This window comes from Dermochelys coriacea, chromosome 8 (genome assembly GCF_009764565.3).
Source record: "Dermochelys coriacea isolate rDerCor1 chromosome 8, rDerCor1.pri.v4, whole genome shotgun sequence".
Classification (NCBI taxonomy): domain Eukaryota; kingdom Metazoa; phylum Chordata; order Testudines; family Dermochelyidae; genus Dermochelys; species Dermochelys coriacea.
The window spans coordinates 50,345,954-50,373,325 of record NC_050075.1 but is presented as its reverse complement, the minus strand read 5'-3'; the positions used below and the strand labels follow the sequence as shown (position 1 = coordinate 50,373,325).

At 40.3% G+C, this 27,372-nt stretch overlaps 1 protein-coding gene across 11 annotated transcripts in view; it reads left to right on the top strand.

The window, feature by feature from the left end:
- The window catches only part of COP1 (COP1 E3 ubiquitin ligase), a 193,889-nt gene that overhangs the window by 64,017 nt on the left and 102,500 nt on the right, over positions 1-27,372 (top strand). For 9 of the 11 annotated variants that reach the window (XR_006283104.1, XR_006283101.1, XR_006283102.1 and 6 more), the window contains exons 11-12: positions 4,701-4,836; positions 23,714-23,857. Coding sequence is in view for 6 of the 11 variants with exons in the window: in XM_043520141.1 (XP_043376076.1) it covers positions 4,701-4,836; positions 23,714-23,857 (280 nt within the window). In the remaining 5 variants the exon portion in view is untranslated. The remainder of the gene's footprint in view (positions 1-4,700; positions 4,837-23,713; positions 23,858-27,372) is intronic. The other 2 variants (XR_006283103.1, XM_043520142.1) reach the window with 1 other exon arrangement.

The following is a 27,372-nucleotide window of genomic DNA, read 5'->3' as shown; positions in this document are numbered from 1 at the left end:
TCATTTATTTTTATCCACCCTGTCTAGCTTCTATTGCTGCTCCGGTTTAAGAAAAAACAGAATTAGTGCCCTGCAGGAGTCTGCCTGGGAATTTCAGCTATATGATAAGTCTGATGTGAATTTTGGCTGGTGACAAAGGGATGTGTGAGGTGCATGACTCCCTATGGAAATTAAAATAGTTGGCAACATGGAGTGCTTGGGTCAGAGCGATGACTGGTATCTGAGCCAGCTTGGCATGAGGTGATATTGTTCTTTGTGGGGAGACTTGGAATAGTAGAAGTGTCTTTGCAGCAGTGCTTTTTCCTATATGATAAGGAACAGCAGAGTAAGATAACTTGCTGATTCTCTGATCCCAGGGTTCCTTTTTAAAAAAAAAAAGTTTAAGTTCTGCTGCTGATTATTTAAACATCTTTAGTATAAAGAAGTGGTGTAAAAACTGTAATTTAAAATGAATAGAGAAGATTAGTGCAAGAGCTTTGACTGTCCTGTAGTCAGAGGTCAGGGGAAAAATAACTTTAATTATGAAGTGCCTTTCACTTTGACAGGGGAAACATCGTGAAAAATAGCATCCCAATTTGCAGGCATGGGTGTAGAATACATTAGAGAAGAAGGAGGTACATGATCTCTAGATTAGAGGGAAATGGAAGAATAGCTCCTTCTTTGCTTTCACCGTTGACTGACACTTACAACAAGACATCTTTTTGAAGACACCCACTGGTGTTCACCTGCTTTCTTCTTCCCAAACCTCCTCCCCTCCAGTAGATTTCCCCCACAAAAAAAGTCTGGTGCTGGCCCTTTTTTTATTTAAAGTGGGACTATAATCATAGTGAAAAGAGCAACTGCGAAGGACATGAGAGACACATAGCCAATCCCTTCAAACCTCTGACTATGAGAGCCCTGCAAATCTACGGATATCCACAGATCATTTTTGCGGATCATGGATCGGATGCGGATATGAATTTTGTATCTAGAGCCCTATGGCTATCCACTTTATATCCATGGATATCAGTGGACCACTTTTACCAATTGGATGCAGATAGAAATTTTGTATCCATGCTGGGCTCTACTAACCTGTTGCCTTCTCCCCTTTTTAATACAGACATTACAAAGTCATTCTTACTGACTATATTTTAAAATGCACCTGGGATGTAGATCTCTGATTGAAATGGTCTTTCTTGATATTTTGAGGGACAGGAATTTGGGAGAGTGTAGAAAGTTGTTCCCCCCCCCCCCCCCCGGTACTTTTCCATGGGGAATCAATATTATGCTGTCCTTGCTCTCTTCACTCCCACAAAACATTCAGAAAGTTCTGCTAAGGTGAGCTACCCTTTCCCTTTACACCACTGAGCTGTAACTTTTTAGTGGTTCATGAAATTTCTATTCTCATCTCTAAGTGTAGTGTTGGTATGTACTACTAATAGCTGCTGTACGCCACCCCAAATGTTACTATATTTGAGTGGTGGGTGAAGTGTATAGTATGTACCAGCATACTGGATTGTTTGTAAACAGCTTTGGGCTGACCTATGTTATAGGTATAAGGGTAGTGATGGTTGTTACTCGGTAGTTGAAATGGTTGGTACATCACTTTGATGCACAATGCAAAAGTGAGCTTCCTCCTCTTGGGCCTGTTTGAGAAGGCAAAGTATAATTCTTACCAAGTCTGGTGAGTATTACAAACCTGAAGGCTATAATCCCAGCCTGGTGGTTTCTGGTACTTGATCATTTTATGAAGGCTAGCTCATCTGTGTGGCACCGCAATAAAAGTGTTTTCTTCTATGGGAGATCTTAACAACAAAATGATTAAACACCTCTATTCATAGTGATTAAAGTTGACTCGAAAAATTTGGATGTTTGTCTTTTTTTATTGCTTACTGTATTTTATTAACTTCTATAGTTGCCACTTTCAAATTTTCAACAAATATTTCTCATGTAATTGTATTTCAAGTTGATTTGATTTTCCCTTGACTAGAAGGACATGATTTTGCATTGAGTTTGTAAGATAGGCATCTCTATTTTGTGGGTTCTCCCCCCCCCCCCCCATTAGCCCTGTTGCTTTTGGAGTGAGAGGGAAATTTTTCCATAATAATTTCTTTGGTGTAATAGACTCTCTTTAGAGCATATTGCATTGGGAGATGGAGGAAGGTAAATGTGTCTTCCTCTATAGCATGTTGTAACTGTACATATTCTTGATGGTATATAGGTTTGCTTACACTTGCATCAGTTTTTGTTTTAAATAATGGTAATCCTCATCACCCAGCACCTCTGCCTTTGTTAAATTGGTGGACTTTTACACAAGGGAAGGCATATTCATGGTTCTTGATAGAAGAAATATAATACAGTAAAAGCTGGTTTCAGAGTAGCAGCCGTGTTGGTCTGTATTCGCAAAAAGAAAAGGAGTACTTGTGGCACCTTGGAGACTAACAAATTTATTAGAGCATAAGCTTTCGTGAGCTACAGCTCACTTCATTGGATGCATTCAGTGGAAAATACAGTGAGGAGATTCTCTCTCACCCACACACCATGAAACAATGGGTGTTACCATACAAACTGTAATGAGAGTGATCAGGGATGTTGAGCTATTACCAGCAGGAGAGCAGGGGGGGAAAAAACTTTTGTAGTGATGATCAAGGTGGGCCATTTCCAGCAGTTGACAAGAACGTCTGAGGAACAGCGGGGACGGAATAAACGTGGGGAAATGGTTTTACTTTGTGTAATGACCCATCCACTCCCAGTCTCTATTCAAGCCTAAGGTAATTGTATCCAGTTTGCAAATTAATTCCAATTCAGCAGTCTCTCGTTGGAGTCTGTTTCTGAAGGTTTTTTTGTTGAAGGATAGCCACTCTTAGGTCTGTAATCGAGTGACCGGAGAGACTGAAGTGTTCTCCGACTGGTTTTTGAATGTTATAATTCTTGATGTCCGATTTGTGTTCATTTATTCTTTTACGTAGAGACTGTCCAGTTTGACCAATGTACATGGCAGAGGGGCATTGCTGGCACATGATGGCATATATCACATTGGTAGATGCACGGGTAAACGAGCCTCTGATAGTGTGGCTGATGTGATTAGGCCCTATGATGGTGTCCCCTGAATAGATATGTGGACAGAGTTGGCAACGGGCTTTGTTGCAAGGATAGGTTCTTGGGTTAGTGGTTCTGTTGTGTGGTGTGGTTGCTGGTGAGTATTTGCTTCAGGTTGGGGGGCTGTCTGTAAGCAAGGACTGGCCTGTCTCCCAAGATCTGTGAGAGTGATGGGTCGTCTTCAGGATAGGTTGTAGATCCTTGATGATGCATTGGAGAGGTTTTAGTTGGGGGCTGAAGGTGATGGCTAGTGGCGTTCTGTTGTTTTCTTTGTTGGGCCTGTCCTGTAGTAGATGACTTCTGGGTACTCTTCTGGCTCCGTCAATCTGTTTCTTCACTTCAGCAGGTGGGTATTTTAGTTGTAAGAATTCTTGATAGAGATCCTGTAGGTGTTTGTCTCTGTCTGAGAGGTTGGAGCAAATGCAGTTGTATTGTAGAGCTTGGCTGTAGACAATGGATCGTGTGGTGTGGTCTGGATGAAAGCTGGAGGCATGTAGGTAGGAATAGCGGTCAGTAGGTTTCCGGTATAGGGTGGTGTTTATGTGACCATTGCTTATTAGCACCGTAGTGTCCCGGAAGTGGATCTCTTGTGTGGACTGGTCCAGGCTGAGATTGATCAACCATCAACCCACCATCTCCCCACTGTATTTTCCATTGAATGCATCCGATGAAGTGAGCTGTAGCTCAAATAAACTTGTAAGTCTCTAAGGTGCCACAAGTACTCCTTTTTCTTTTTGCAGTAAAAGCTGTGTTATCCAGCCTTGTACCAACTGGAAGGCGCTCTAAACCGGCATTTCTAATCTTTTGAAAGTCCGGTTTATAGTCAGATTGGGGTGGGGCCGGCAGGCTCCCTACCTGGCTCTGTGTGGCTGCCCAGAAGTGTGACATGTCCCTGCTCTCCTAGGCGGAAGAATAGCCATGAGGAGCTCTGAGTGCAGGAGTGGGTGTGGAGCACAGGGTCTGGGAGGGAGTTTGGGTGTGGGAGGGGGCTCAGGGCAGGGGGTTGGGGCGTAGGAGGGGTTTAGGCATCCCAGATATGGGGGATGCTCACTTCAGGCAGCTCCCTGCAAGTGGCGACCTCTCCCTGCTGCTCCTAGGCAGAAGCATGGCAGATGGCTCTGTGCTGCCTCCGCCCCAAGTACTGCTCTGCAGCTCCCATTGGCTGGGAACCACGCTTCTGCCTAGGAGCAGCAGGGACAAGTCGCTGCTTTTGGGGAGCCACCTGAAGTGAGTTCCTCCTGGATCTGGCACCCCAAAACCCCTCTGCACTCCCTGCCCCGAGCCCCTCCCTCATCCAAACTCTGTCTCTTAGTTAACCGGAATTTTTCACTTACCGGCACCCCCCCATTTCCCCAATGTGTCAGATAAAGCTTTTACTGTAGTCTCTTGTAACGTGGTATTATAAAGACTTCTTTTTCACTAAAGTGAATTAGTATTCAGAGGTGTATGCTGAAGTGAAAAGTCAGTTAATATGTTTGTTGACAAGTTTTCATCCCCAGATGCTTTGCCTAGGAAATGTCATGTGACTACTTAGGCCTTCGGATTTTTTGTTTACTGTTAAACTTTAATTACCTCCCTCTCATTCTTTCTGTCCCATCAACAATTCTACTACCTTTGTCTAGATGACAGCAGACCTACAAGCCAGCTGGATGAATTTCAGGAGTGCCTATCCAAGTTCACTCGCTACAATTCTGTCCGACCTTTGGCAACGCTGTCTTATGCTAGTGATCTTTATAATGGCTCCAGCATAGTATCCAGGTAAGAAATGTGGTGCAAGTGAAATTGCCAGTTAAGACTGAGAGCACTGAGCTCTTTTCAGTTGCAATGCCATAATCTTGTACTTGTGTACGACTGTGTGGTTTCTCCCCCCACGCCCCAAATATTGGGTAAACTCATTGGTTGGTTGTCATTGACCTATAAATACTGGACTGCTGCCTTTTTATAAATTTTACTCTAACTATCGTCTGTCAAGATACTGGATTTAAAATCCTCATGGGACCAGTGGAAATCTTAAATCCCTATGTTGAAAATGAAAGAATCAGAGGGCTGTAGGAGAGTGCCTGTTAAGCCTCTTTCCATTAATGCATTTTGATAAAACTTTAAAAAGCTGTTTCTAAAGTGACTGCTAATCTCTTTTGTATATTGAAGCCACTGTCTAGTCAGGAATTTTGATAAAGAATCTGAGTGTTGCTCTTGTCTTAGCAGTCACTGGTGGGTGTAGCAATAATAGTCACTGTAAAGGGTTAATGGTGTGTTGCAGCTTTACTAAGCCTAAACTTTGCCTTGCATGGGGGAGGTTCTGCTTAAAATCAACATTCAAAATGATATCATACTATTGAAAGAGTAATTATGGGACTGTGAGCAGAGGATAGCTAGAAATGTTTTCAATTGTTGAAAAGTTAATTGGGAAATCTATATTCTCATACTTATATGGATTCCATTGCCATAGAGTCTTGGTGCCTCACAGTCTTTAATGTATTTACAGTAGAACCTCAGAGTTACAAACATCTTGGGAATGGAGGTTTGTAATTCTGAAAAGTTCGTGGCTCTAAACAAAATGTTCTTTCAAAAGTTAACAACTGAACATTGACCTAATATAGTTTGAAACTTCATTATGCAGAAGAAAAATGCTGCTTTTAACCATCTTGATTTAAATGAAACAAGCACAGAAACAGTTTCCTCACCTTGTCAAATCTTTTTTTTTTTTTTTTAAACTTTCCTGTTATTTTTGAGTAGTTAAACACAGCACTGTACTATACAGTATTTACTTTTTTGGTCTCTGCTGCCTGGTGGCGTATTTCTGGTTCCAAATGAGGTGTGTGGTTGACTGATCAGCTTGTAACTCTGGTATTCATAATTCTGAGGCTCTACTGTATACTTACAGCACCCTTGTGAGACAGGGAAGTGCTAATTTTACAGATGGAGAACTGAGTAACTGATTTAGTTGCTTTACCGGACATCATCCAGGAAGTCTCTAGTGATACTGTGGAATAGATCTCCTAAATCCCAGGCTAGTGCCCTAACCATTGGACTGTGCAAAGATAATAATGGAAATGTAGGGCTGGAAAGGACTTGGAGAGGTCACTTAGTTCAGCCCCCTGCACTGGGGCTACAGCAAATATATTTAGACTATCCCTGACTAACAGTATGCCTCTAATCTTTTCTTAAAAACCTCTAATGGCAAGGGTTCTGCAGCCTACCTTGATAACCTGTTTCAGTAGTTAGCTATTCTTTATTGTTAGTTTTTTGTGTTTTTTCTAAGACTGTTAAGTGATTTAAAAAAATTAATCGCGATTAATTGCACTGTTAATAATATAATACCATTTATTTAAATATTTTTGGATGTTTTCTACATTTTCAAATATATTTCAATTATAATACAATACAAAGTGTACAGTGCTCACTTTATATTTATTTTTGATTACAAATATTTGCACTATAAAAACAAAATAAATAGTATATACCCTTAAAAATTATATACCCTTTTTTATATATGTATAATAAAAAGGGAAAGCTGGCAAGGATAACTTGAATTCAGAATTGTTCAAGGTAAATCCTAAATTAGCAGCATCTATCCTGGCCCCTCCATTTAAATCAGTCTGGGAAAGGGAAAAGGTGCCAGATGAGTGGACCAAGGGGGTTATAGTGAAGTTTCCAAAGAAAGGAAATCTCAGTGATTGTAATAACTGGCGTGGTATCATACTTTTATCTGTCCCAAGCAAAGTACTGTGCAAGATCATAGTCCAGTGTATATCAGGCAATTGATAGCGTTCTCGGAAAAGAGCAAGCTGGTTTTCGGAAAGGGTGTGGATGCACAGACTAGATCTTCACTCTATGAAACATTATGGAATACTGCTTAGAATGGCAATGGCAACTCTGAGAAGGCTTTTGATAGTATTCACAGGACCAGCCTATGGCACATTCTGCGGGCATATAGAAGTCTTTTCTGTATAATTAATGTCATCAGAAACTTCTATTTCAACTTTACATGCAGTGTTGATCACAGTTGAAGTCCAAACTGGATTACATCTGGCCATCAACTAGGTAATGTGGCGTACAACCGAAGACATGCCAAGGGGCATTAAATGGACACTCTTCTCATCCCTAGAAGACTTGGATTTCGCAGATGATGTCGCTCTCTTAGCACATACCCAACACCATATACAAGAAAACACAACTTGACTCAATGCATTCAGCCAGCAAATTAGGCTGAAAATCAACTGATATGACCTATAATATTGCCACCTCATCACTAGTATGGATAGAGAATTATGTTCTCACCAGTGTAGAAACATTCACATACTTGGGCAGCCCCATCAGCCAGGACAAAATCAATCCGGAACAAAATCAATAAAGCCAGGAACACTTCAGGAGTTTAAATACAGTCTGGAAAGCATCAAAATACAATACCAAAACCAAACTATAAAGATATATCAGAGCTGCGTACTTTCTCATTCCCCAGCATTCTGCACTATAAAGTAGTGTTTAAAGTATGACATGTCCAAACTGTCTTCATTCCATACAACCTGCCTCAGAAAAATCCTCCGTATCTTTTGGCCCATTCTCAAACCAAGATCTATTAACACAGTGCAGCCAAGAAGATCTGAGCACCATCGCTGCCAGGAGGCGTTAGAGATGGATTGGTCATGTGCTTTGGATGGAAATTGATTCCATCACCAGAGTAGCAATAAGATGGACACCTGAAGGCAAGCGAAAACGAGGCCACCTGAAAACAACATGGCAAAGAGCTGTGGAAGGTGAGCTGAAAAACCTGAGGAACCATTGAAAGACTTGTCAGAAACAGACAGAGTGGAGGAGCTTTGTTACTGCCCAAAACGTCAGAGGTGTAATAGGAACATGATGATGATGATGATGAACACAAGTACTGTAGTGCAGTCTCTTTATCATGAAAGTTGAACTAACAAATGTAGAATTTTATGTACAAAAAAAAATTTCATTCCAAAATAAAACAATGTAAAACTTTAGAGTCTACAAGTCCACTCGGTCCTACTTCAGCCAGTTGCTCAGACAAACAAGTTTTGGTTATGTTTGCAGGAGATAATGCTGCTTTCTTCTTGTTTTCAACATCCACTGAAAGTGAGAACAGGCATTCACGTGGCACGGTTGTAACTAGCATCACAAGATATTTACATGCCAGATGTGCTAAAGATTCATATGTCCCTTCATGCTTCAACCACCAATTCAAAAATACTAGTTCTTTTGTTTATCATTTTTACAGTGCAAATATTTGTAATAAAAACTAATATAAAGTGAGTACTGTACACTTTGTATTCTGTGTATTTGAAAATGTAGTAAAACATCCAAAATATTGAATAAATTTCAATTGGTATTCTATTGTTTAACAGTGATTAATTTTTTTGAGGTAATTGCATGAGTTAACTGCAATTAATCAACCGCCCTATTTTTTTCATATCCACCCTAAATCTCCCTTCTGAAGAGACACAAGAGAGAAAGCAAAATCTTTCAGTAGGCATCTCTTTACTAGTTTATTAGCCTTTGGTTTAGCAGACTAAGGTTTCCAAAGGGGTCTGCACCTCCATTTGAAATTTTGTAGGGGTCTGCAAATGAAAAAAGGGTTGAAAACCACTGAAATAAATCATAAAATGATGCTTAGATGTATTATTGCAGGTTTTGTAATGAGAGGAAAGTGGTTTGAACCCAAAAGGCAAATTTCTTAAACAGGTACCCCTCTTTTGTACTCCCTTTCCCAATCCATTCCAATATTCTGTGTTGAGGTTTTACCCCTCTGCATTGTGGTGGTCTTGTTTAGCCAATTCTGTAGTGCTCAATCCACAAGGTGGCAGCCTTTATTTACTTTGCAAGCAGTGCATACCAGTGGTAATGACTTGTACAAGCCTGTATCCTATATTCCTTGATGAAAATTTTTCTGACTGTCATGTGGTCTTTGTTAAATAAGATCACTAATAAGATGAGAGAGAATTGGGTTACTTCTCTTTAAAGCAGTGAGTCCCTCACAAGTGAGAATTGTAGTCTCCCTTTATTGTTTCAAACAGAGCATTGTAGTTAGAGAAGAGTGTACAATAGAAATGTGTTCAGGGCTTTATAGTGGCTGGTCATCCAATGTTGGTTTTGAAAGATTTTCAACACGAGAGTACGTGTGCTCATACTGTTATATTTATTAGTTTTTCTGGATTGGGGTGTTTATAAAATATATAAATAAAATAGCTTTAGCAGTGTCAAGCAGAGCCCTTGAAAGAATAATACGGCAGAGCCTTTCATAATGTAAAGAGATTGTGCATAGAAAAATCCAAGAAGCAGACGACAGTCCAGACCTCAATTACCTGAAGGCTGGCTAGCCAAAAGCTGAATATGATCCTCTTGATTGACTAGCACTTGTCCTTCAGAGCCACAAGCCTTTGGGAAAATGTGTCAGGAGTACTGTAATCTGCACAGACTTCAATCTGCTGGGTTGCCTCCCTGATTGTTTGAAAAGATCTGGGTAGCCTTTTGAGACCACTGGGTAATCAAGGTTATAATTCCCAATGTCAATGACTGGCTAATAAACTGTAAAAGATTCCTAATAAGTTGCGCCTGACCCCTGAAATCTAATTTGTCTGGTCCAATCAGTCTAGAGAGAGCTTTTTAAAAGCCTTTTGGATCTCACTTTTTGCCACAATAACAGCAGTGTTGACGTTAGCTCTTGCTTTATTTTTTATGGTCATGTCAAAGTAATGGAGGGGTATGAGAGAGATTAGCATTCAAATAATAGTTATTCTACTATTTCATGATCACATTTCTGGCCTTGTAAAATCTGGCCCAGTTTTGACCTCTTGAGTATAATGTATTGAAACCCTTTTAAAGAGGACTAAAAACAAATCTTTTAAGAGTAATGTTTCCATCTATTCACTGAATCATTTCCATTCCTCATCTCTTATTATGGGCTAAAATTGCTTTACCATGTAAATTCTGGGTACCTTAGTGCCATCTCAGTAAGGCACTCTGCAGGACTGTGTCCTGCCTCACTGTAGCCTTTATTTAGCACAGTGGGATGGTTGGTCTGTGCTGAGCTGATACACCAAAGGTTTGTGTGACCTAGCAACACTTCTGCCTTTAGGATAGGAAAGGGAAAGGAACATATGAATGAGTTTGCCCTTCATGGGATTGGTGTGTCTGGGTGCAGTGGATGACTATTCCCTGGAAGATGAAAAATGAGGGGTGCACCCTTTTTTGGTATGGTAAAGCAATTACTTTTAAATGCATTTTTATTAAAGTAGCAATTTTACAGTTTAGACCAGTTTCTCCTGTTTGTGTGGGTCATTCACATAGCAAGAGGAAAAGAAAATCACTTAAAATTGGTAACAGATTTGGCAACAAGTATAGTACTTGAACTTACGTTTACAGTGTTCCTTTTATAATATTACTGTACCTTTTTTTCCATAGGCTAATTTGCTGATGCCTATATACCTGATTGGTTATCTAAGAAAGAAGTGGGTTTTGGTTTAATCAAAACTAACTATATTTACTGAGCTTTTCTGTTTCTTATATTCCCTCTTGAGGGCAGAGCTGATAAGTCTCCTCAAATATCATTTTTGGCTAGATCCTGTGGGCTAAGGATGGTTTGTGCCCAGGAAAGGGCAATACGTTTGTCATTCCAGAACTCTGTATTTAGGGCAGTCTTGACTCCCATAGTTTATACATTAAAGTACCAGGATTAGTTCTGCAGTACCAACAAACAATGATTATGAGACCTGCAAAGAACATTATGGCTGGTATCTCAAATCTTGATCGAGGAAAAAAAACCTGAATCTTATCATTTGTTGACACTAGATATACTGTCCCATGATGAGTCAGAAAATTGTCCTTATATCTACACGTGAGAGTGCTTTAATTGTTAGGGACAAAATTTGCATAATATGAAATTGAGAAGTTTAGTAAACGAAAGCTACAGAGCCACCAGTGGGACCTTATTTTTTCCTAGTAATTCTAGAATATCTGGTAATTCTGGGATCCATTTCCTATTAAACTCTTAATACTTCAAAGCTGTCTCCATTTTCAGATAATTAAATGAGTTTTCTAAATTCTAAAACAGGATATTAAGGAAGGGGGTGGCTCTCTACATTAGGAGAGGCTTCATAGTGTGTACAGGGCAGTTCCTCCTAAGTTCTGAGGGAGGAACCCTAGGAGAAGGTTTGAGCTAATCATTATATTATCTTACTGTTTTCTTCATTAATAAAGCCGAACTCCAGGATGGGTCCAGTTTGGAGTTTGTGTAGAGCAAGTTGGGGAAAGTTTGATGTTCACACTCTCTAACCTAGGGAGAAGCAGCTAAAACAGGGGTGGGCAAACTATGGCATGGGGGCCACATCCATGTCCTTCAGACATTTTTAATCCTGCCCTCGAGCTCCTGCTGGGAAGTGGGGTCCGGGGCTCACCTTGCTTGCCCCACTCCATGCGTGCTGTGGCTCCACGCAGCTTCCGGAGGCAGCAGCATGTCCCCGCTCCGGTTCCTACGTGGGCACAATGGGAGCTGCAGGGGCGGTGCCTGCGGACTGGGCAGCACACTGAGCCCCCTGGCTGCATCTCTGTGCAGGATGCTGCAGGAGCTGGCGGGGGGACATGCCGCTGCTTCTGGGAGCTGCTTGACGTAAGCGCCACCTGGAGTTTGGAGTCTGCATCCCTGACTACCTCCCGCACCCTGAACTCCTAATTTCTGGTCCCACCCCAGACCCTGCACCCCCTCCCATACCCCAACCCCCAGTTTCGTGAGCATTCATGGCCCACCATACAAATTTCTGTACCCAGATGTGGCCCTAGAGCCAAAAAGTTTGCCCACCCCGAGCTAAAAATTTATTCAAGAAATGGCAGAGTTGGGTCAAATATTTGACCCATCTGTTTATGCGAAATTGATGGATGAAGCAAAGGGTATCAGTTAATGGCTTCATCATTTTTCTAAAACACCTTGAAGTGTGTGTAGCATGTAAAACGCTGTATCAAACATTCAAAATAAATGCTGCCAAAATAAAAATCTCAGATGGCAATCAGACTGAAGTGCCTCAAATGGCATTTTAATGTCATTCAGTCAGTGCTAACCAGCAGGACCAGAAGCAGCAACTATTTCCAGTTAAATCACCTGGCTTTTCTAGATTGCACAACTGTAGTGTTTGTGCTTCTGAGTTTTGGTACTTATGAAAGTTAGATTGATAGTACTAGTTACAACTCTGGCATTGTAGAGGCTTCCCAAACAGAGCTCATTTAACGTACCTCAGTCTTTGGCTCCCTCTGTTATTCCAGTCCTAGGTTTCTTCTGAGCAGAGCCTGCCAGCTGTAATGAAAACCGTGTTGGCACAACAAAAAATGTGGTAGTTTAACAAGCTTGGTATGAAACTTTTCAAATGATTTAAATTTATAATTTTTAATCCAGCATCTATTACTACAGTAGGTCTGATTCTCAGTCTCTGCTGGGCTTCTGGAACCATTCTTTTTCTTTGGGGGAGCCCTCCGTCCCCTCAAACTGTCTCCCCAAAACCTGTTCACTGAGTTGTGGGAGATGGAGCTGTGGGACTCCCACTCCAGAACATGTTTCCCAAACTTGACTCGTAAGAAAAAATTAATCAGTGTTGGAGATAGAATTGCCACCTGCATGCAATGTACTTTCAGGCCAAACCTGTAGTGCCTCCATAGCTGTTGGTAACCCTGTGTCTGCTGCAGAGCTGCTGTTGAGAGAAATGAAAGGGATTTCATTTTTAAATGTTGGTAGGGTATCCAAAATATTACAGCAGACCAGATGATTGTATGGCATTAACTTCAAACATTTTTATAAAAAAACTTCTATGTTTAACTCTTTACTTTTATTTAAATTTTCTGAACTTATTTAAGGTGGAAAATCTCATTAACTTTGGATCTGTGTACTTTTGTATATCTAGCATACAAACCCTGGGTCTGTCGTCATCTGATCTTCAACTTGCAAAATAGTATCTTCTAGCAGTAAACTGGCTTTTTATCAATACAGTCTGTGTTCAGTTGCTTGCAAAATTTAGTAGTTCCCCTAAGGTTTTCTCATCATTAGTGCTAATTAAGCAAGGTTCTACAGAAGGCATATATAAGTAAAGCTCATGCAGTAGACAAGACGTTCTCAAACCATAGTCTAGAGACCCCAAAAAATCCATTATGACTTTCTGCAATGTCTGGAATTTTTCCTGAGTGGGTTGTCCATTTTGTGGAAGTTGGATCCAGTTTTTTCCTCTCAAACTAGAAAAATGTTCCTGCTTCAGGAAAATTAGCTGCGGCAGCCATCATAGCTAGTTAGGAAGTGAGTTATGCTGAACTAAGTTACAAAGGAATAATTTCCCTTTATTCTGATGAGATAAACCACAAAAGTATAATTATTAGATTTGACCTCCAGGACTCTGGGATGGAACTAAATCCATTAAATCTACTGAATCCCATTTGATTTTTTTTAATGTACATTATGGATTGGAAGCTTTGCTAGAGTAACCTGTAGTAGAAATGATGGTATTGCATTGTGCATCAAAGTAAAAGGATTTTCTCTTATGCAAGCAGGGCTAGAATTAAGCCAGATCACACTGGGTTGACAACCTGGTACTTTTTTAAAGTTGTCATCTTCCTCTCCCAGACTGGAGAAACATAGGTCTCTTGCTATTCTGGTTGTGCACATAATCTTGAAAATGTCATCAGAATGTACCAGTGCAGTGATGTCTGCCTGAGTTTGCAGGGAGCCTGAAACAATAGCTCTGAGTTATGAATTGCCTTTTATCTCTATGGACTGTTATCTTCAATGACTACTGGTGATCATTTTCATGTCTGTTGACTATTTCATAGCCTGTAGGGGAAGAGAGGCGTAATCATAATTTGAAGATCTGAACAGGCTACAGAATAGTGCCTTATTTTCGTGCCCCATGTGGGGGTTATTTGGGGGAGTTTTCCCCCCTCCAATCTGATTGTGGAGTCAATGTCAGATAAAGAGTAGTATTGGGAGCATGGGGATGGTGGCATCACTGAAACAGGAACCAATCCTGCGGAGCCCAGTGGGGCATCCAAACCCAAGTAACTCAGCAGAGTCCAGAATTTAAGGGGCACTTTCACGTGAAGATATCCCATGGCACCCCAGCAGAGGCTGTACTGTTGGTGGTATCCTGCTCATCACCAGACTAGTGGCAGGTTGGCACTTCCCTCCTAACCCCCCAGAAGGGTACTGCTTTACTCTAGTAGTGAGTGTGGGGCCAGGTGTCTTGCTCTTTGACTCTAATGGCTGCTGCTTCTCCCTCTGCTAGAGACTGCCTCCTATATCATTTTCCTATCTCAAAGCTGTCCACAAGTCCAGCCCTAAATCTCCCTTGCTGCAGATTAAGTCCATTACTACTTGTCCTACCTTCAGTGGACATAGAGAAGAGTTGATCAAAATCTTCTTCATAACAGCTTTGAACATATTTGAAGATTTATCAGGTCCCCCTTCAGTCTTTTCTCAAGACTAAACATGCCTAGTTTTTTAACCTTTCCTCATCGGTTTTCCAAACCTTTTATCACTTTTGTTGCTTCCCTCTGGAGACTCTCCAGTTTGTCCTCATCTTAAAGTGCAATGCCCCAAACTGGACATAATACTCCAGCTTTGAGGCCCTCATCACTGCTATGTAGAACAGAACAGTTACCTCCCATGTTTTACATATGGCACTTCTACCTCAGAGTATTCTCCTTTTTTGGAGCTGCATCACATTGTTGTCTCTTGTTCAATTTGCAATCCTCTATAACCCTCAGATCCTTTTCAATGATACTACCACTTAGTCAGTTATTCCTCATTTTGTGTTTGAGCATTTGATTTTTTTCCTCCTTAAGTGTAGTACTTTGCATTTGTCTTTATTGTATTTTATCTTGTTGACTTTAGACAAATTCTCCAATTTATCAAGACATTTAGAATTCGAATCTTGACTGTCCTTAGACTATCAAACTTAGGCTTGAATAGAGCCTGGGAGTGGATGGGTCATTACACAAAGTAAAAATTATTTCCCCATGTTTCTTCCACCCCCGCTGTTCCTCAGATGTTCTTGTCAACTGCTGGAAATGGCCCACCTTGATTATCACTACAAAAGGTCCTCCCCCGCCCTCCTTGCTGGTAATAGCTCACCTTATCTGATCACTCTTGTTACAGTGTGTATGGTAACACCCACTGTTTGTTCCGATGCCTCCGATGAAGTGAGCTGTAGCTCACGAAAGCTTATGCTCTAATAAATTTGTTAGTCTCTAAGGTGCCACAAGTACTCCTTTTCTTTTTGCAAATACAGACTAACACGGCTGCTACTCTGAAACCTGTTTGTTCTCTGTGTATATAAATCTCCCCACTGTATTTTCCACTGAATGCATCCGAAGAAGTGAGCTGTAGCTCACGAAAGCTTATGCTCAAATAAATTCGTTAGTCTCTAAGGTGCCACAAGTCCTCCTTTTCTTTTTGCAGATACAGACTTACACAGCTGCTATTCTAAAACCTACACAATATGGAATGTCTTTGTGTGGTCCTTCTCATGGAAGCATTGGCAAGACAGTGCCTGTGAAAGACTCCCTCAATTTTCTACTGGAGGTCTATTAAACAGCCCCAAGCATCTGTTCTCTTCATGTACAGGGGCGTCCATGAGACTCCAGTTTGGAAGTAGAGATTACTAGGAATTAGCAAATGAGAAAGGGAGGAAGGTATAGAAAAGAAGTTAAAGTATTTTACAGAATCCAGTGACCAAAGGTGTCATCAGTGGAAGAAGACGCATCAGTTTTCTGGTAACAGGTGGATGAGTATACAGACAACAAGATTGCTGCTTTACAGATTGAGAAGATAGATAGGAGGAGCTAATCCCACATGACAGATGAGGTTATTATTGATGATGGCTTCCATCATTGAGAAGATACGTTTATAGGCAAGAAAAAAAAGGTCTTGTTTACTTAGTCTTGAATGATTCTTTTTAATGGGTCTTTTTTACTATGGTTCCCAGAATGCTTGTGAAACTGACATTTTGGAATAAAGGAATGTAATACAGCCATCTCTTGCCAAATCTGGGGCTTGTGGTGAGCTGCCTATAGAGTGATGGGTTATAGCTATTTATTAAAAAGTCTGGTTTACTATACAATTGAAGCAATTCATACATTATAGTTCCCTAACTTTCAGCTAAGTGGTTACTTAAACCAGAGCTACAAGTGAGCAGCCTATACAAATGAATGGTTTAGATATATCTAGTAGCAAACTCTCAATTATAGTCTAAATTGTCTGACTAGCTCTTCTTCAGTTTGAGCTAAAGTTTAATTTTGTGTGGATTATGGGTATCATACTAGCAGTTAAGTTTGAGAAGTGGTTTCTATAAAAAAAGAAAGATACCTTGTTTTCTGCCAGTCATAATTTTAGCAAAAACAATTCTTTGAGTGAAATTTTATGTGCTTTGTCTCAGTAATTTTTATATTTTATATGACAAATCTAGATTGACTTTGGAATGCAAAAATTCATCCTTTTAATTGTGGCTTTGCATGCATGAATATGGCTTTGTTTTAAAACTTGCAACTCTGTCAGTATACGCTTTGAGTCATAATTAGAATCATAAAACTGGAAGGGACCCAATTTGCAGATGGGGCCGTATGGCAGAATTGTGGGGAGGATCTTGTCTGTCGTATGTAGTGGGTGGAAGGTTTTGTGGTGGTTGGGGTGCTACTTCATTTGAACTCATTTGGGATCTAAATCTGCGTTTCTTTGACACCTGAACATTTCACTGAGTTCAGAAGGAACATTGGGAGAGCAGAATTAGTCTGTTGGTTATGATTCCAAATTGTTATTGGCAGCACATCTTCCTCCTACTCACCTGATTTGTGTTTAGTAATCTTGTACTACGCTATGCAAATAAGAAAGTTATCCAAAAAGAAAAGAGCTAGAATTTCTTAACAATAGAGTGATGACCTAGTATTACTTATTGTAGGTACAGTCACCAAAATTTTTCTCCATGGTTGTCTGAAACTTGTGTGGCTCTGAAGGCACACAAGGACCTACCACAAAGAAATGCTAGTTTGCCCACTGTATATCTATTACAGAGTAAATAGAAATCATCCTCTGTTTATGTTGGTTGTTACTCTGTAATTTTAAATTTAAAAGTGGAATAAATGAAGGAAAACACAAAGTAGACACCATTTTACTGAAACTAAAAGGCAAGCTGTATAAAAATAAGAGAAGTCCCTCTTATTTTCCGTCTCTCGTTCTATCCCTATAGTTCAACAAGGCTTTTCCTTGAATAAATGCAATCAATTTTTTGCATTGTATTAAAAACTAAATTGGGAGTGACTTCTAGGATTCCCTCAAGGCATACATCCAGACTAAATGCCATTTATGTAAGGGGTACCAATGCTCTTGGCCAGAAAAGAAGGAAAGTGGTTGGAAGGCGGAGGAATGAAAGGAAGAAGGGAAATGAGTCAAAGGTATTTTTCAATTTTAAAGATGCCCAAGGTGGGCAGGATAGGGGAAAGACTGGACTTGTGCTGCTTTTGAATGCCTTGTTGATGCTTGTTGAAAGTTTTAAACATTTTCTAAAAAAAGGAAAACAGTTTTTTGTTTTGTTTTTTAAATCTTTAGCAATTCAGGTGGGTTTTTTTTTTCAGAAGTAAACAGCTGTAGAATATCATTTGTACAGCACCTAGCACAAGTGGGGGGCCTGACTTTGTTGGCCTCTAGGCACTACAAATGTTAAGTAACAATAATATAACAGAGTAGAGATTTGCCTGTTTACACTGAGTGAATTTGTGCTGTGGTGCAGAGAGCCTCTGTAAGACACTCCCACACTACTCGGGCTCCACATATGGGTTGCCAAAGGGTGAAGTGGGCAGAACAGCAGTGTATCTTACTTGCACTGCAGAAGAGGTACCTTTTTTCCCTGCGGTATTGTGGACTCTTGCTTGTCACGGGGATGGGGGGGCTGTCTTACGTGGGATTTGATTCGATTTCTTTCTGCCTTTGGAACTATTTGGCTTTTATGTTGCTGGGGGGTTCTGAGCATTCCATCTTTGAGAGAGCCTCTGTTTGTAATTCACAAACCACTTTCCTTGGTTTATGGAATCACAAGTCTCCATCTCGTATTGTTTTTGATTAATGTAGTCATCATGCCAACAAAGCACAGACAGAAGGAGAAAAAAAAAAAAGGTGCTTCCTTGGAAGCACATGACAATTCTTGTACAGTACCACAAAGGCCTAGGTGAAGGAGATGCTCCCTTCCACTTCATTCTCCATGTTTTCCCTTATCAATTACAGAGCTAGAAGCTATCAACTTGGTGGGCTTAGGAAGTGGTTAATGCATCTGATGCAGCTCTTCAGTCACTTCTCACTGTTACTATTTTTGAAGGCTCATATGATTCTTTTGACTTTAAATTTGACTTTTAACTAATCTCCTAGATTGAAATTTAGCTGGAAACAATAAAGAAACTTCCACATGAGGAGAATGTATTGATTTAGGAATGGAAGAATAGTGCTAGTTGCTAACCAGTGTCTTAGAGGTAATCCCTTGGAAGATAAGGAATTTAGAAAACTTCAGAAAGCATCTAGTATCCACATATTGAGTCTGCCATTGGCATGTAGGAGGAGAGTCGACTAACTTTTTTTTTTATTGCTGTCATTAAATTGTTTGCTAGACTTTGATCCTTTCCTCCAAACATCAAAAATCCCTAGAATTTACCCAAAGAGGTTCTGTATCTAAATCTTCAGAAAAATCTTTTGTTTGCTTATTTATTTATTTTTAAAAAGAGGTCTTAAAGTAAGGCTCCTTAATCCCAAACTAACTTTAGGAACTAATTTTTGACAATCTTGGCTGTGGTGTTTATATGATTCTATGTCGGAGCGCAAGAGTGGCAGTTAATCTGAAAAAATAATGAAAACATTACATATAATGGGAGGGGGGGAGAAGAGAAGGAAGGTTTCCAGGTATATCTAAAGCTACCCATACTACTACTGCACTTCATTCCTCTGCACCTGTTCTCTTCGCTGCCAAGCTTAGATTGATTGATTTTTAAAAGCATTCTGGGTTTTTTTTACTTGGGTTATTTGGGGCCAGTAGGGATCTTTTTGACTTTCCAAATTAAGAATAGGGAAAATATCAGAACCGTGAATTCTGATATCACTGCAACAGATTCTTCTCTTCTACCCTCTCTCATGCCACCTAGGAACTGGGCTTTACTCGTGCGTTTTGTGGCTATAGTTGCTCATAAATGAGCTTTATTTCCTTTACTGCATTTCAGCTAGTGACCATGCATCGGTTTCATCCTGAACATGTTCATTCAGTGTGGAAATTAGCTATCTTATCTGTTCAGTGGCCTGTGAGAAATGAGTTTGATCTGTCCAGTTCCCAACGAACAGTTGTTCCAAGTGACGGCACCCCCACAATTTGCGCTAATTGGCAGTTTCAGTAGAGAGGCCAGTGAATGAAGGGGTATGAAGCCCAAACTACCTGCTCATCTCTAGAGGTGGCCCTTTTAAGCTAGGGTTGAAATGTATTAGTGGCAGGTGTGGAAGAAGATTGCGGTCTCCCTACCCTTTCTGTATCTGGTCTGGTGATTTATATAGAGGATTTCAGTCTCCAGGGCTATCAGTCCAGCTCCTTGCATCAGCATTAAAGTCACTTAAAATAGACATTTACCAAAGCTAAATTTTTTCTTTCATTATAAGATGACCCAACAGGTTGTAGGGCAGTGCTGATTGATGGACTTGTGGCTCTCAGTGCACCTGAGGTAAGCATTAATCAGCTTTATCTCATAATCTGTTGTCTTACTGCTTACTCACTTGCCTGATGTCCTTTTTGACACAGTACAGTTTGTTTCCGACTGCTTGATTACACCTTTCCATTGTTCAAATAGATTTATTTCAACTGTAAAAATACATTTTGTATGTGCAACTGAAACATGACCCTCTGAAAGGTTAATCCTATGGTGGCTTAAAAACAGTATGTAAGAACTGTTATAGCTCCTGTGATTTTTCCTATAGATAAACTATGCATGAGTGAGAATTTATATTAAAACAAAACATACTTCAAATACTTGTGGAAAGGGAGACTGTCAAGCTAGTTAGATACAAATTACTTTGTGTATTATTTCACACAGCCCAAGCAAACTTTTTTAAACCACAAATTTAAACTTACTTAGATGTGTTCTGCTGTTTATTCTATCGACTGTTCTGAGCAAAAAGCATTGAAATAATTGTCACTATGCCAGTGTGCTGTCTGTCATAGTCAGGACTGGTGGGGGAAGTGGAGCTTTGCAAACCCTCTCGAAGGTTATTTTGCTTGATGGTAAATAATCAATTTGATTAGAATGCCGAGCTTGTACTTCTTTTTATTTTCATTGTGCCATCAAACTCAGTTTTTCACAGTAGGACTGTAGTAGCTGTAAATAGCTACTGTTGTATATACTATGGATGGAAAATTCAAGCCAAGATGCAGCTATATGCTTCAATAAAGGGGCAGAGGTATAAATTTTTCCCCTCCCTCCCAACAGATGAACATCTGTAGTTTGCTTCTGCATTGGTTTTCTCCCTGCAATGTCTTTGAAGGTCAGAGGTCTGAGAATCAGTTTCACTGGTTAGTGCTCATGCTCTTTATTTTAAAGAAAAGGTTTTTTAATGGTACATTAATTTTTAGACTTTAAACTACTGATTTTATTGGCCAAGGTATACCTTTAAGAAGGAAAAAATGTGTAGCATGGGAATAATGCTAGTCAAAGTTTGTACAGCTAACAGTAACAAAATCTCCTCAGGTAAAACAGAATTTTCAGTTTTAATAACCTGGCCCTTCACCAGATGTAGTAGTAATTCTCCTTCAGCAGCAGAAGGCTGAGGGTATAAATTGAATCCAAGTAGATGAATAGCTGCCATCAGTTTAGTTATGTTGTATTAGAATCCACAGGGCAGCAAACGGTAGCTGAGACAGCAGTTCAATTAAGATTGTGGTACAAATAAATCCATTGCAACATTATATAGGTTTCTGGCTGTAAACCTCTTTCTTGGGGCAGAGAGAGTTGATGTGTCAGTGCGATGCTGAACTGCTTTGACATAGTGTTCTGCAAAAAACAGCTTGGCTAGGATACTTCTGCAAAAAGAACCAGTCCCGAGAAATCACCTTGCCCTGTCCCGTTTTCACCTAAAACAATGCCAGACCATATTCACTAATCTTGCTTATCGACCGTTAAACTGCTTCTGGAAGTGCTGCCGTGATTTCTCAGCCCGTGTAGCTGGAGGAGTAGGGTTCCTCTGGGGTCAGGTGCCCCCAAGGAGGTCCACCCTGGTGGAATGCCTATATTGGCCACACCCCTCCTTTCTGGTGCTTCCAGCTTTGGCCAGGCAGCCTGTGCTGCTCCTGTGAGCAGACTGTTCCCTAGGAGTTGTTTGGTTTTGTTTTTTTTTCCCTACCCCTCCTCCTGGCTCAGGGAGGGTGTTCTGTTGCGCTCTGGGACACCCAAGGTTGGAGATTCCCTCTGAAGTCTGGGAAAAGGCTGGGGAGGGGCCCTGGCTGGGTTTTACCCCTCTGTCCTGATATCTGTGGCTGGTCAGGCTCAGTTTTTCATGGAACTGTTTGTTGTGAGGGTCTTTCAATAGCAATGGGAAAGAAAAACACTTTTAAAAGTAGGAAACTAATGTAAATCCACACAAATTGGTAGAGTCAAGAGCAAGTGTAAACCTGAAACTACAACTCCCTAGATGTAAAGTTTGATAGCACGTTCCCTTTTAAGTCTGTGGCTCTACAGTTTCAAAGATTGAGTGTAAACTGGTACTCTGATGTCATCCTGAATCTGCATGCAAAGTGCACAAGGGCCACTGCTGTTGCTGTTTAGGGTTCCACCAAGTAGCAGTAGTTTAAAACAAGACTAGCCAGATTCCCCTGTGGCAGCAAGAAACTATGAAGGATTGTGTCCATTCCTTGCCAATGCTTGGGAGCTCTAGGTGTCTAATTTTAGACATTCAAGTTAGAAAATGTTCCATGATTTGTAGAGTCAAATCACATATGGGCGAGTAATTCTGTTTTTTTTTTTTTTTTTAAAAATCCCAACAATTTGGCAGTATCTTAATTATAGGGATTTACATATTCTCTCACTATTGGCACAAAGGAAATTTTCCTTGCTGAATGGGTGCAATTCCATCAACTTCTGCAGTATGTAATCTTTCATTGGTGGGGAGGGAGGGAATCCAATCATTAGCCACTAAAATAATCTTCTGAACATGCAAAGAATGTAAAAGGATGCAATGCTGTTTAAGTACGTGGAAAGATGGCTTCAGTGCCTCTGGTCGCTCAGAGCTTTTCCCAACTGTATTAAAGTGAAAACTGACCAATATGTTGTCATTTTTCTTTGCTACATGGAGCATAGTATGAAACTGACAGTTACAATAGCATCACTTACTGTTGCTTGGAAAGATTATGAGCAAACCTCATAGCCGTGCACTGAATTTTGTTCACTGGGGAGGAGAGCTCAAAATGAGGCAGCTGGGGTAGTAGTGGAAGAATACTATGACATAAACTGAGAGCCTGTGGGGAGTGATACCACTGTCAATCATAGCAACATAGAGACTCTTGGTCTGCAGGGGGAGTTTTCCTTCTTTCAGACAAGGGTAAGGAGTTCCACATTTCCATCCTACCAGTCTGTAAGAGACAACCCTTGAAGGAATCCCTGCATCTTCCCCTTCTCTCCCCACAGTAGTTTGGAGCAGGGGGTGCTCAACTTTTCACCAGGGAGTTGCCTCTGGATAGTAGCTGTAGTTTCTGATTAAGTATCTGGTACACATTTTCAAGACCTTTCAATATATTAACTTGATAATGATGTTCACTGTTCATAACCCACTCTCCCTTTCTTCCCTTCAGATGTCTTTTATGTGTGATCAGAGGGCTTTCTGGTTTAAGGGTTAACCTCATTATAAAGTGACTGCTTTTTCTTCCATCTCCACTGACATCTGTTACAAACATGCCGAGCATTTCAAAACAGAAAATGCCTTGGTTCACGAGAACAGCACTAGATAGAAAGCATCGTGTGTGTGTGGCTTTTATAGTTTTGATGATCTATTTTTCATTTTCCTGTGGCTCAGGGAGTTTGGAGGTCTTTACCATGAGTACTAATTTGCTTTGCATTACTCCTGGGAAATCCAAACTACCATACTAAAGGGGACAATGGGTGCAACAGAGTCAAACTGTAGAAGAAATCGATCCTGTGGCATATTATTCATACAGCATGTGGTCATATTTTTCTGACTACTTTCCCAGTGTGAACTCTCAGCTTTGACATTTGGATGCATCGTAATGTAGAGTTGAACTGAAAAACATTTTAAATGTCTGAACAAAGGTACCATCTCCAGGAGGGATATTGTGCAGCCACAAAAGTCCATTTTCAGTAAATCAATTGGGTGGGGGGGCTTGCATATCATGATCTTTTGATGCAGCTGTGCCTAGGAATAGGAACTCCATGCTGTTTGAGCCCATTAGAAGCAACTGCCTTCTCCTGGCATAGGTAGAATGTTAAATATTTTTCTAACTGCACTCTTTAGGAGAATTGTAATAGCCAAGTACCAAACCCTGATATCATTCAGGCAGTAAAATGTCCTGTTCATAAGTGCATGTGTTTTACATAGTCCTTGATTTCTGCTTTTGCTCCTCAGTATCGAATTCGACCGGGACTGTGACTATTTTGCTATTGCTGGGGTGACAAAGAAGATTAAAGTCTACGAGTACGGCACAGTCATTCAGGACGCAGTGGACATTCATTATCCTGAGAATGAAATGACCTGTAATTCCAAAATCAGGTATGCATTGCCTTTGCCTAGAGTCCCAGCGTGCTATGTGTTAATTAGTGTCCCTTACACACAGTAAATAGAGCATTGCTTTCTTTATCCTTGGCACTGTGGTGGTGAAGGGGAGATGGAAAAGTTATATTAGAGCTTTATTTGTATTCAGACTGGTGGTGGGCAGTTCATGCATTCTCTCAGTTCACATAAAATTACACGGACTGTAATGTCAGACCTCACACCCAGACATTGCATTAAAAATACCCAAAGATTTATTGCCATAGCTAGTGGAGAAGGGGCATGTGGTGCAATTGAATGATTAGCTCTTTCTTGAGAGACTTGTATTGAGCAAAAAGCTACTCAGTAAAAAGAGTTTATAAACAGCCTGGTCAAGATTCCAGATGAAGGAATCGATCCGGGCTGGGAAGAATATATGTTACTAAAAAAGAAAGGAGAGAAAAGGTAGTATGGTTTAGGGAGGAGGCTTCAGAATAAAGATATTGCACAGTGGCTATCTCCATCGTTCAGGGCTTGGGAAGGATGGGAATATAATTTAATTTGCACCATATTTGTTCCAGAGTCTGTAACCGTTGTTTGTTCAGATCCTATTTCATTTGAGGAAGTGAGTTGTCAGAGGCTGTTTGGCTCTTCAGATTCTCTGTGAAAAGAGGCTTAGTGAAGGAAATATTTAATGGCAATATCTCTCCATAATGGCAGAAATACTATGTGCATTACTCAGTGCTCTGACCCACTGCTTCTACAGACGCTGAAACCATTGTTACAGCAGAGGCTCATTATGGTTGGTGTGAATGATGATTTCTCACCAGCCACCCATTGAAAGATTCCTTCTCAATTGAAAAAGAGACCTCCCCCTCCGTTGGTATGGAACGGCAGTATCCATTCTAAGGAATGAATGTTAGTGGAAAAATTGCACTGATATATAATGAATTTGTCACAGGGGAGTGTCTATCCCATGCTATGATTTTTCAAGGAAGGGGCTAACAAAAAGTTCATTAGAGAGAGAGAGAGAGAGAGAGAGAGAGAGAGAGAAATAGTAGAGGAGTGAGGAGCGTCTCTGAGATGAAGAGGAAGTTTGTGTTCTCTCTCTTCCAAACTTACCCTGTTCTAGAGGGGAATTGCCTGTAGTTTAGACCAGAAAGAAATGAGGAACTGGGAAATTGTCCTCCTTATACAGAAGGACTAACCTTCTTACAGGAGACCTATTTAACTAGGTACAGTTCCTTTTTTGTCTTGACTTAAGCAGCACGTGGTTTATCATTCTGCTTTTTCAGCAGATTGAGGAAAACCCTGATTCTTTATTATTTTACTATTTGTAGTGTAATAGTATTTTTTCCAAACATTCATTTTTATTAAAAATGACCTGCTGAGCCACAGGTGGGGAGGAGTAGTTGTGGATGACAATACACTGGAAAGGACATAAATTTAAAGAGCTTTAAAGTGCTTAAAGTCTCCCCTGTATCCCCATGGCTAGGAGCCTTGCTTACTCAATTCCCCTCCATTGTCCCTTATGCCCCCATCCCACTGAGATATATATCTAGTCTTCGGTGTGATATTTCTCCATGACCCCCTCCCTCCCCCACATGCTTTTCGTATGGACTTGTTAACATCTACATGAGGGAGGTCCCATTTTGGTGGTCATCGTACGATCTGCCAGAGCAGAACATCCTTCCTGGACTCCTGATGCCTCAACTCAATTTAGTCGTTTGTGCTTGCTTACTATAACATGCACAAAAAAACCCAGGAAATTTCCAAACAAACTGTTGGAATTTTGGTTGAAAATATTTCCATAGAATCCAGTTAACACCTTAATTATATTTTAGTACAAAAATTCTAACCCTTTCAAAAACATACATTAAAGTCTGGGGGAAAAAAAACTGGAAGGATCAAACCAATTCATCACAATAATATAAATCTTCATCTATCGGTTGCCTTACTGAACTTATTCCGACTCCCCAGCCTATATTTTTACCTTCTAAAATTAACAAAAACACATGCAACACTAAAACGATCAAATTTAATTATAAAATCCCATTTTCTATCTATTGGAACAGTTTCCAATAGAACACTAACACATACTATGGTGTTGCAACAGGAAGCTATGGATGTTACACAATACAAATTTACACAATACAACCTCACACTACATAATCAGTACACTTCACAACACCGAACGGACAGTCAATCCAATTCTATTTAGAGAAGTATTCTTCTACTGCAACATATTGTATTACTATGAGAAAACGTACAGACTTCTGAAGAATGGGACTATATTCCTTTCAAAACCCGGTGTTTGCTAAGTATTGCACAAATGTACAAGAAGGCACTCTGATCCAAAGAACTTGCGGTCTAAAAAAACCACAGGTTAGGGCGAAGGGGAACAACATGCTGGTGAAATGTACAAGAGGTGGAGGTTGGGCCTATCATGGCTATACTACGTCTTTTCTATCTTTAACTACTGTGATATTCTCTACAGAGCTCAATAAAACCAGTCTTTTGAGAGAAATCAGCATTGATTGGTCTAGAAACTCTAGCATTGAGGTCTGTATTTTAAACCCAACTGTTCTAAATGTTCATTGATCTGCCATTTTCTCCCCCTAACAAAATCAATTGTTTCTGCCTTCCTGGGTGGGCAATGTAAATTGCTGGATGATTGAAGGATTATAGAACTATGGGGAACTGGTTGGTTCCATAAACTGTTTCTTACCAGGTTTCAGAGTAGCAGCCGTGTTAGTCTGTATTCTCTAAAAGCTTATGCTCAAATAAATTTGTTAGTCTCTAAGGTGCCACAAGTACTCCTTTTCTTTTTGTTTCTTACCAGGCTTTAAAACATTGATTTTCTAAAGGTATGGAATTTTCATAAGGACAATAACTTTTTTTGGTTATTGGGTTTGGTTTGGGAATGTTAAGGTAATGTCACTGAAACTCAGTTTCAACAGAAAGAAAAGGAGTACTTGTGGCACCTTAGAGACTAACAAATTTATTAGAGCATAAGCTTTCGTGAGTTACAGCTTATGCTCTAATAAATTTGTTAGTCTCTAAGGTGCCACAAGTACTCCTTTTCTTTTTGCGAATACAGACTAACACGGCTGCTACTCTGAAACCTGTCAGTTTCAACAGGTTTGTTTGGGATTTAGCAGTGGATTAGGTGCTCTTATTGCACTTCAAGCAGAAAGAGAACTTTAAAGTGCATTTGATGTTTTTCTGTTCCTCTGAGACTACTTCCAAACTGAACTCACGACTTCTAAATTTGGTCTCACCCTGACAATCTTCTCAGTAGAAGGTAATTGTTTACTTTCGCTTCTCTGCCAGCCTCCAGTGAGGAGAGAGCCACATTAACGCATTTAGGGGTGTCTACCATGTCAACTTTGTGCATGAGATGAGACACTTTTTTCACAGCTTCAAGATTTTTTCTTTTCCCATATTTGCTATATTTATATATGTGCGTGTACACCCAGAGATGTGACCAATTTAAAGTAAAGTTCCCTGGCACTCTGTAAGCGTGGGTGGGAGGA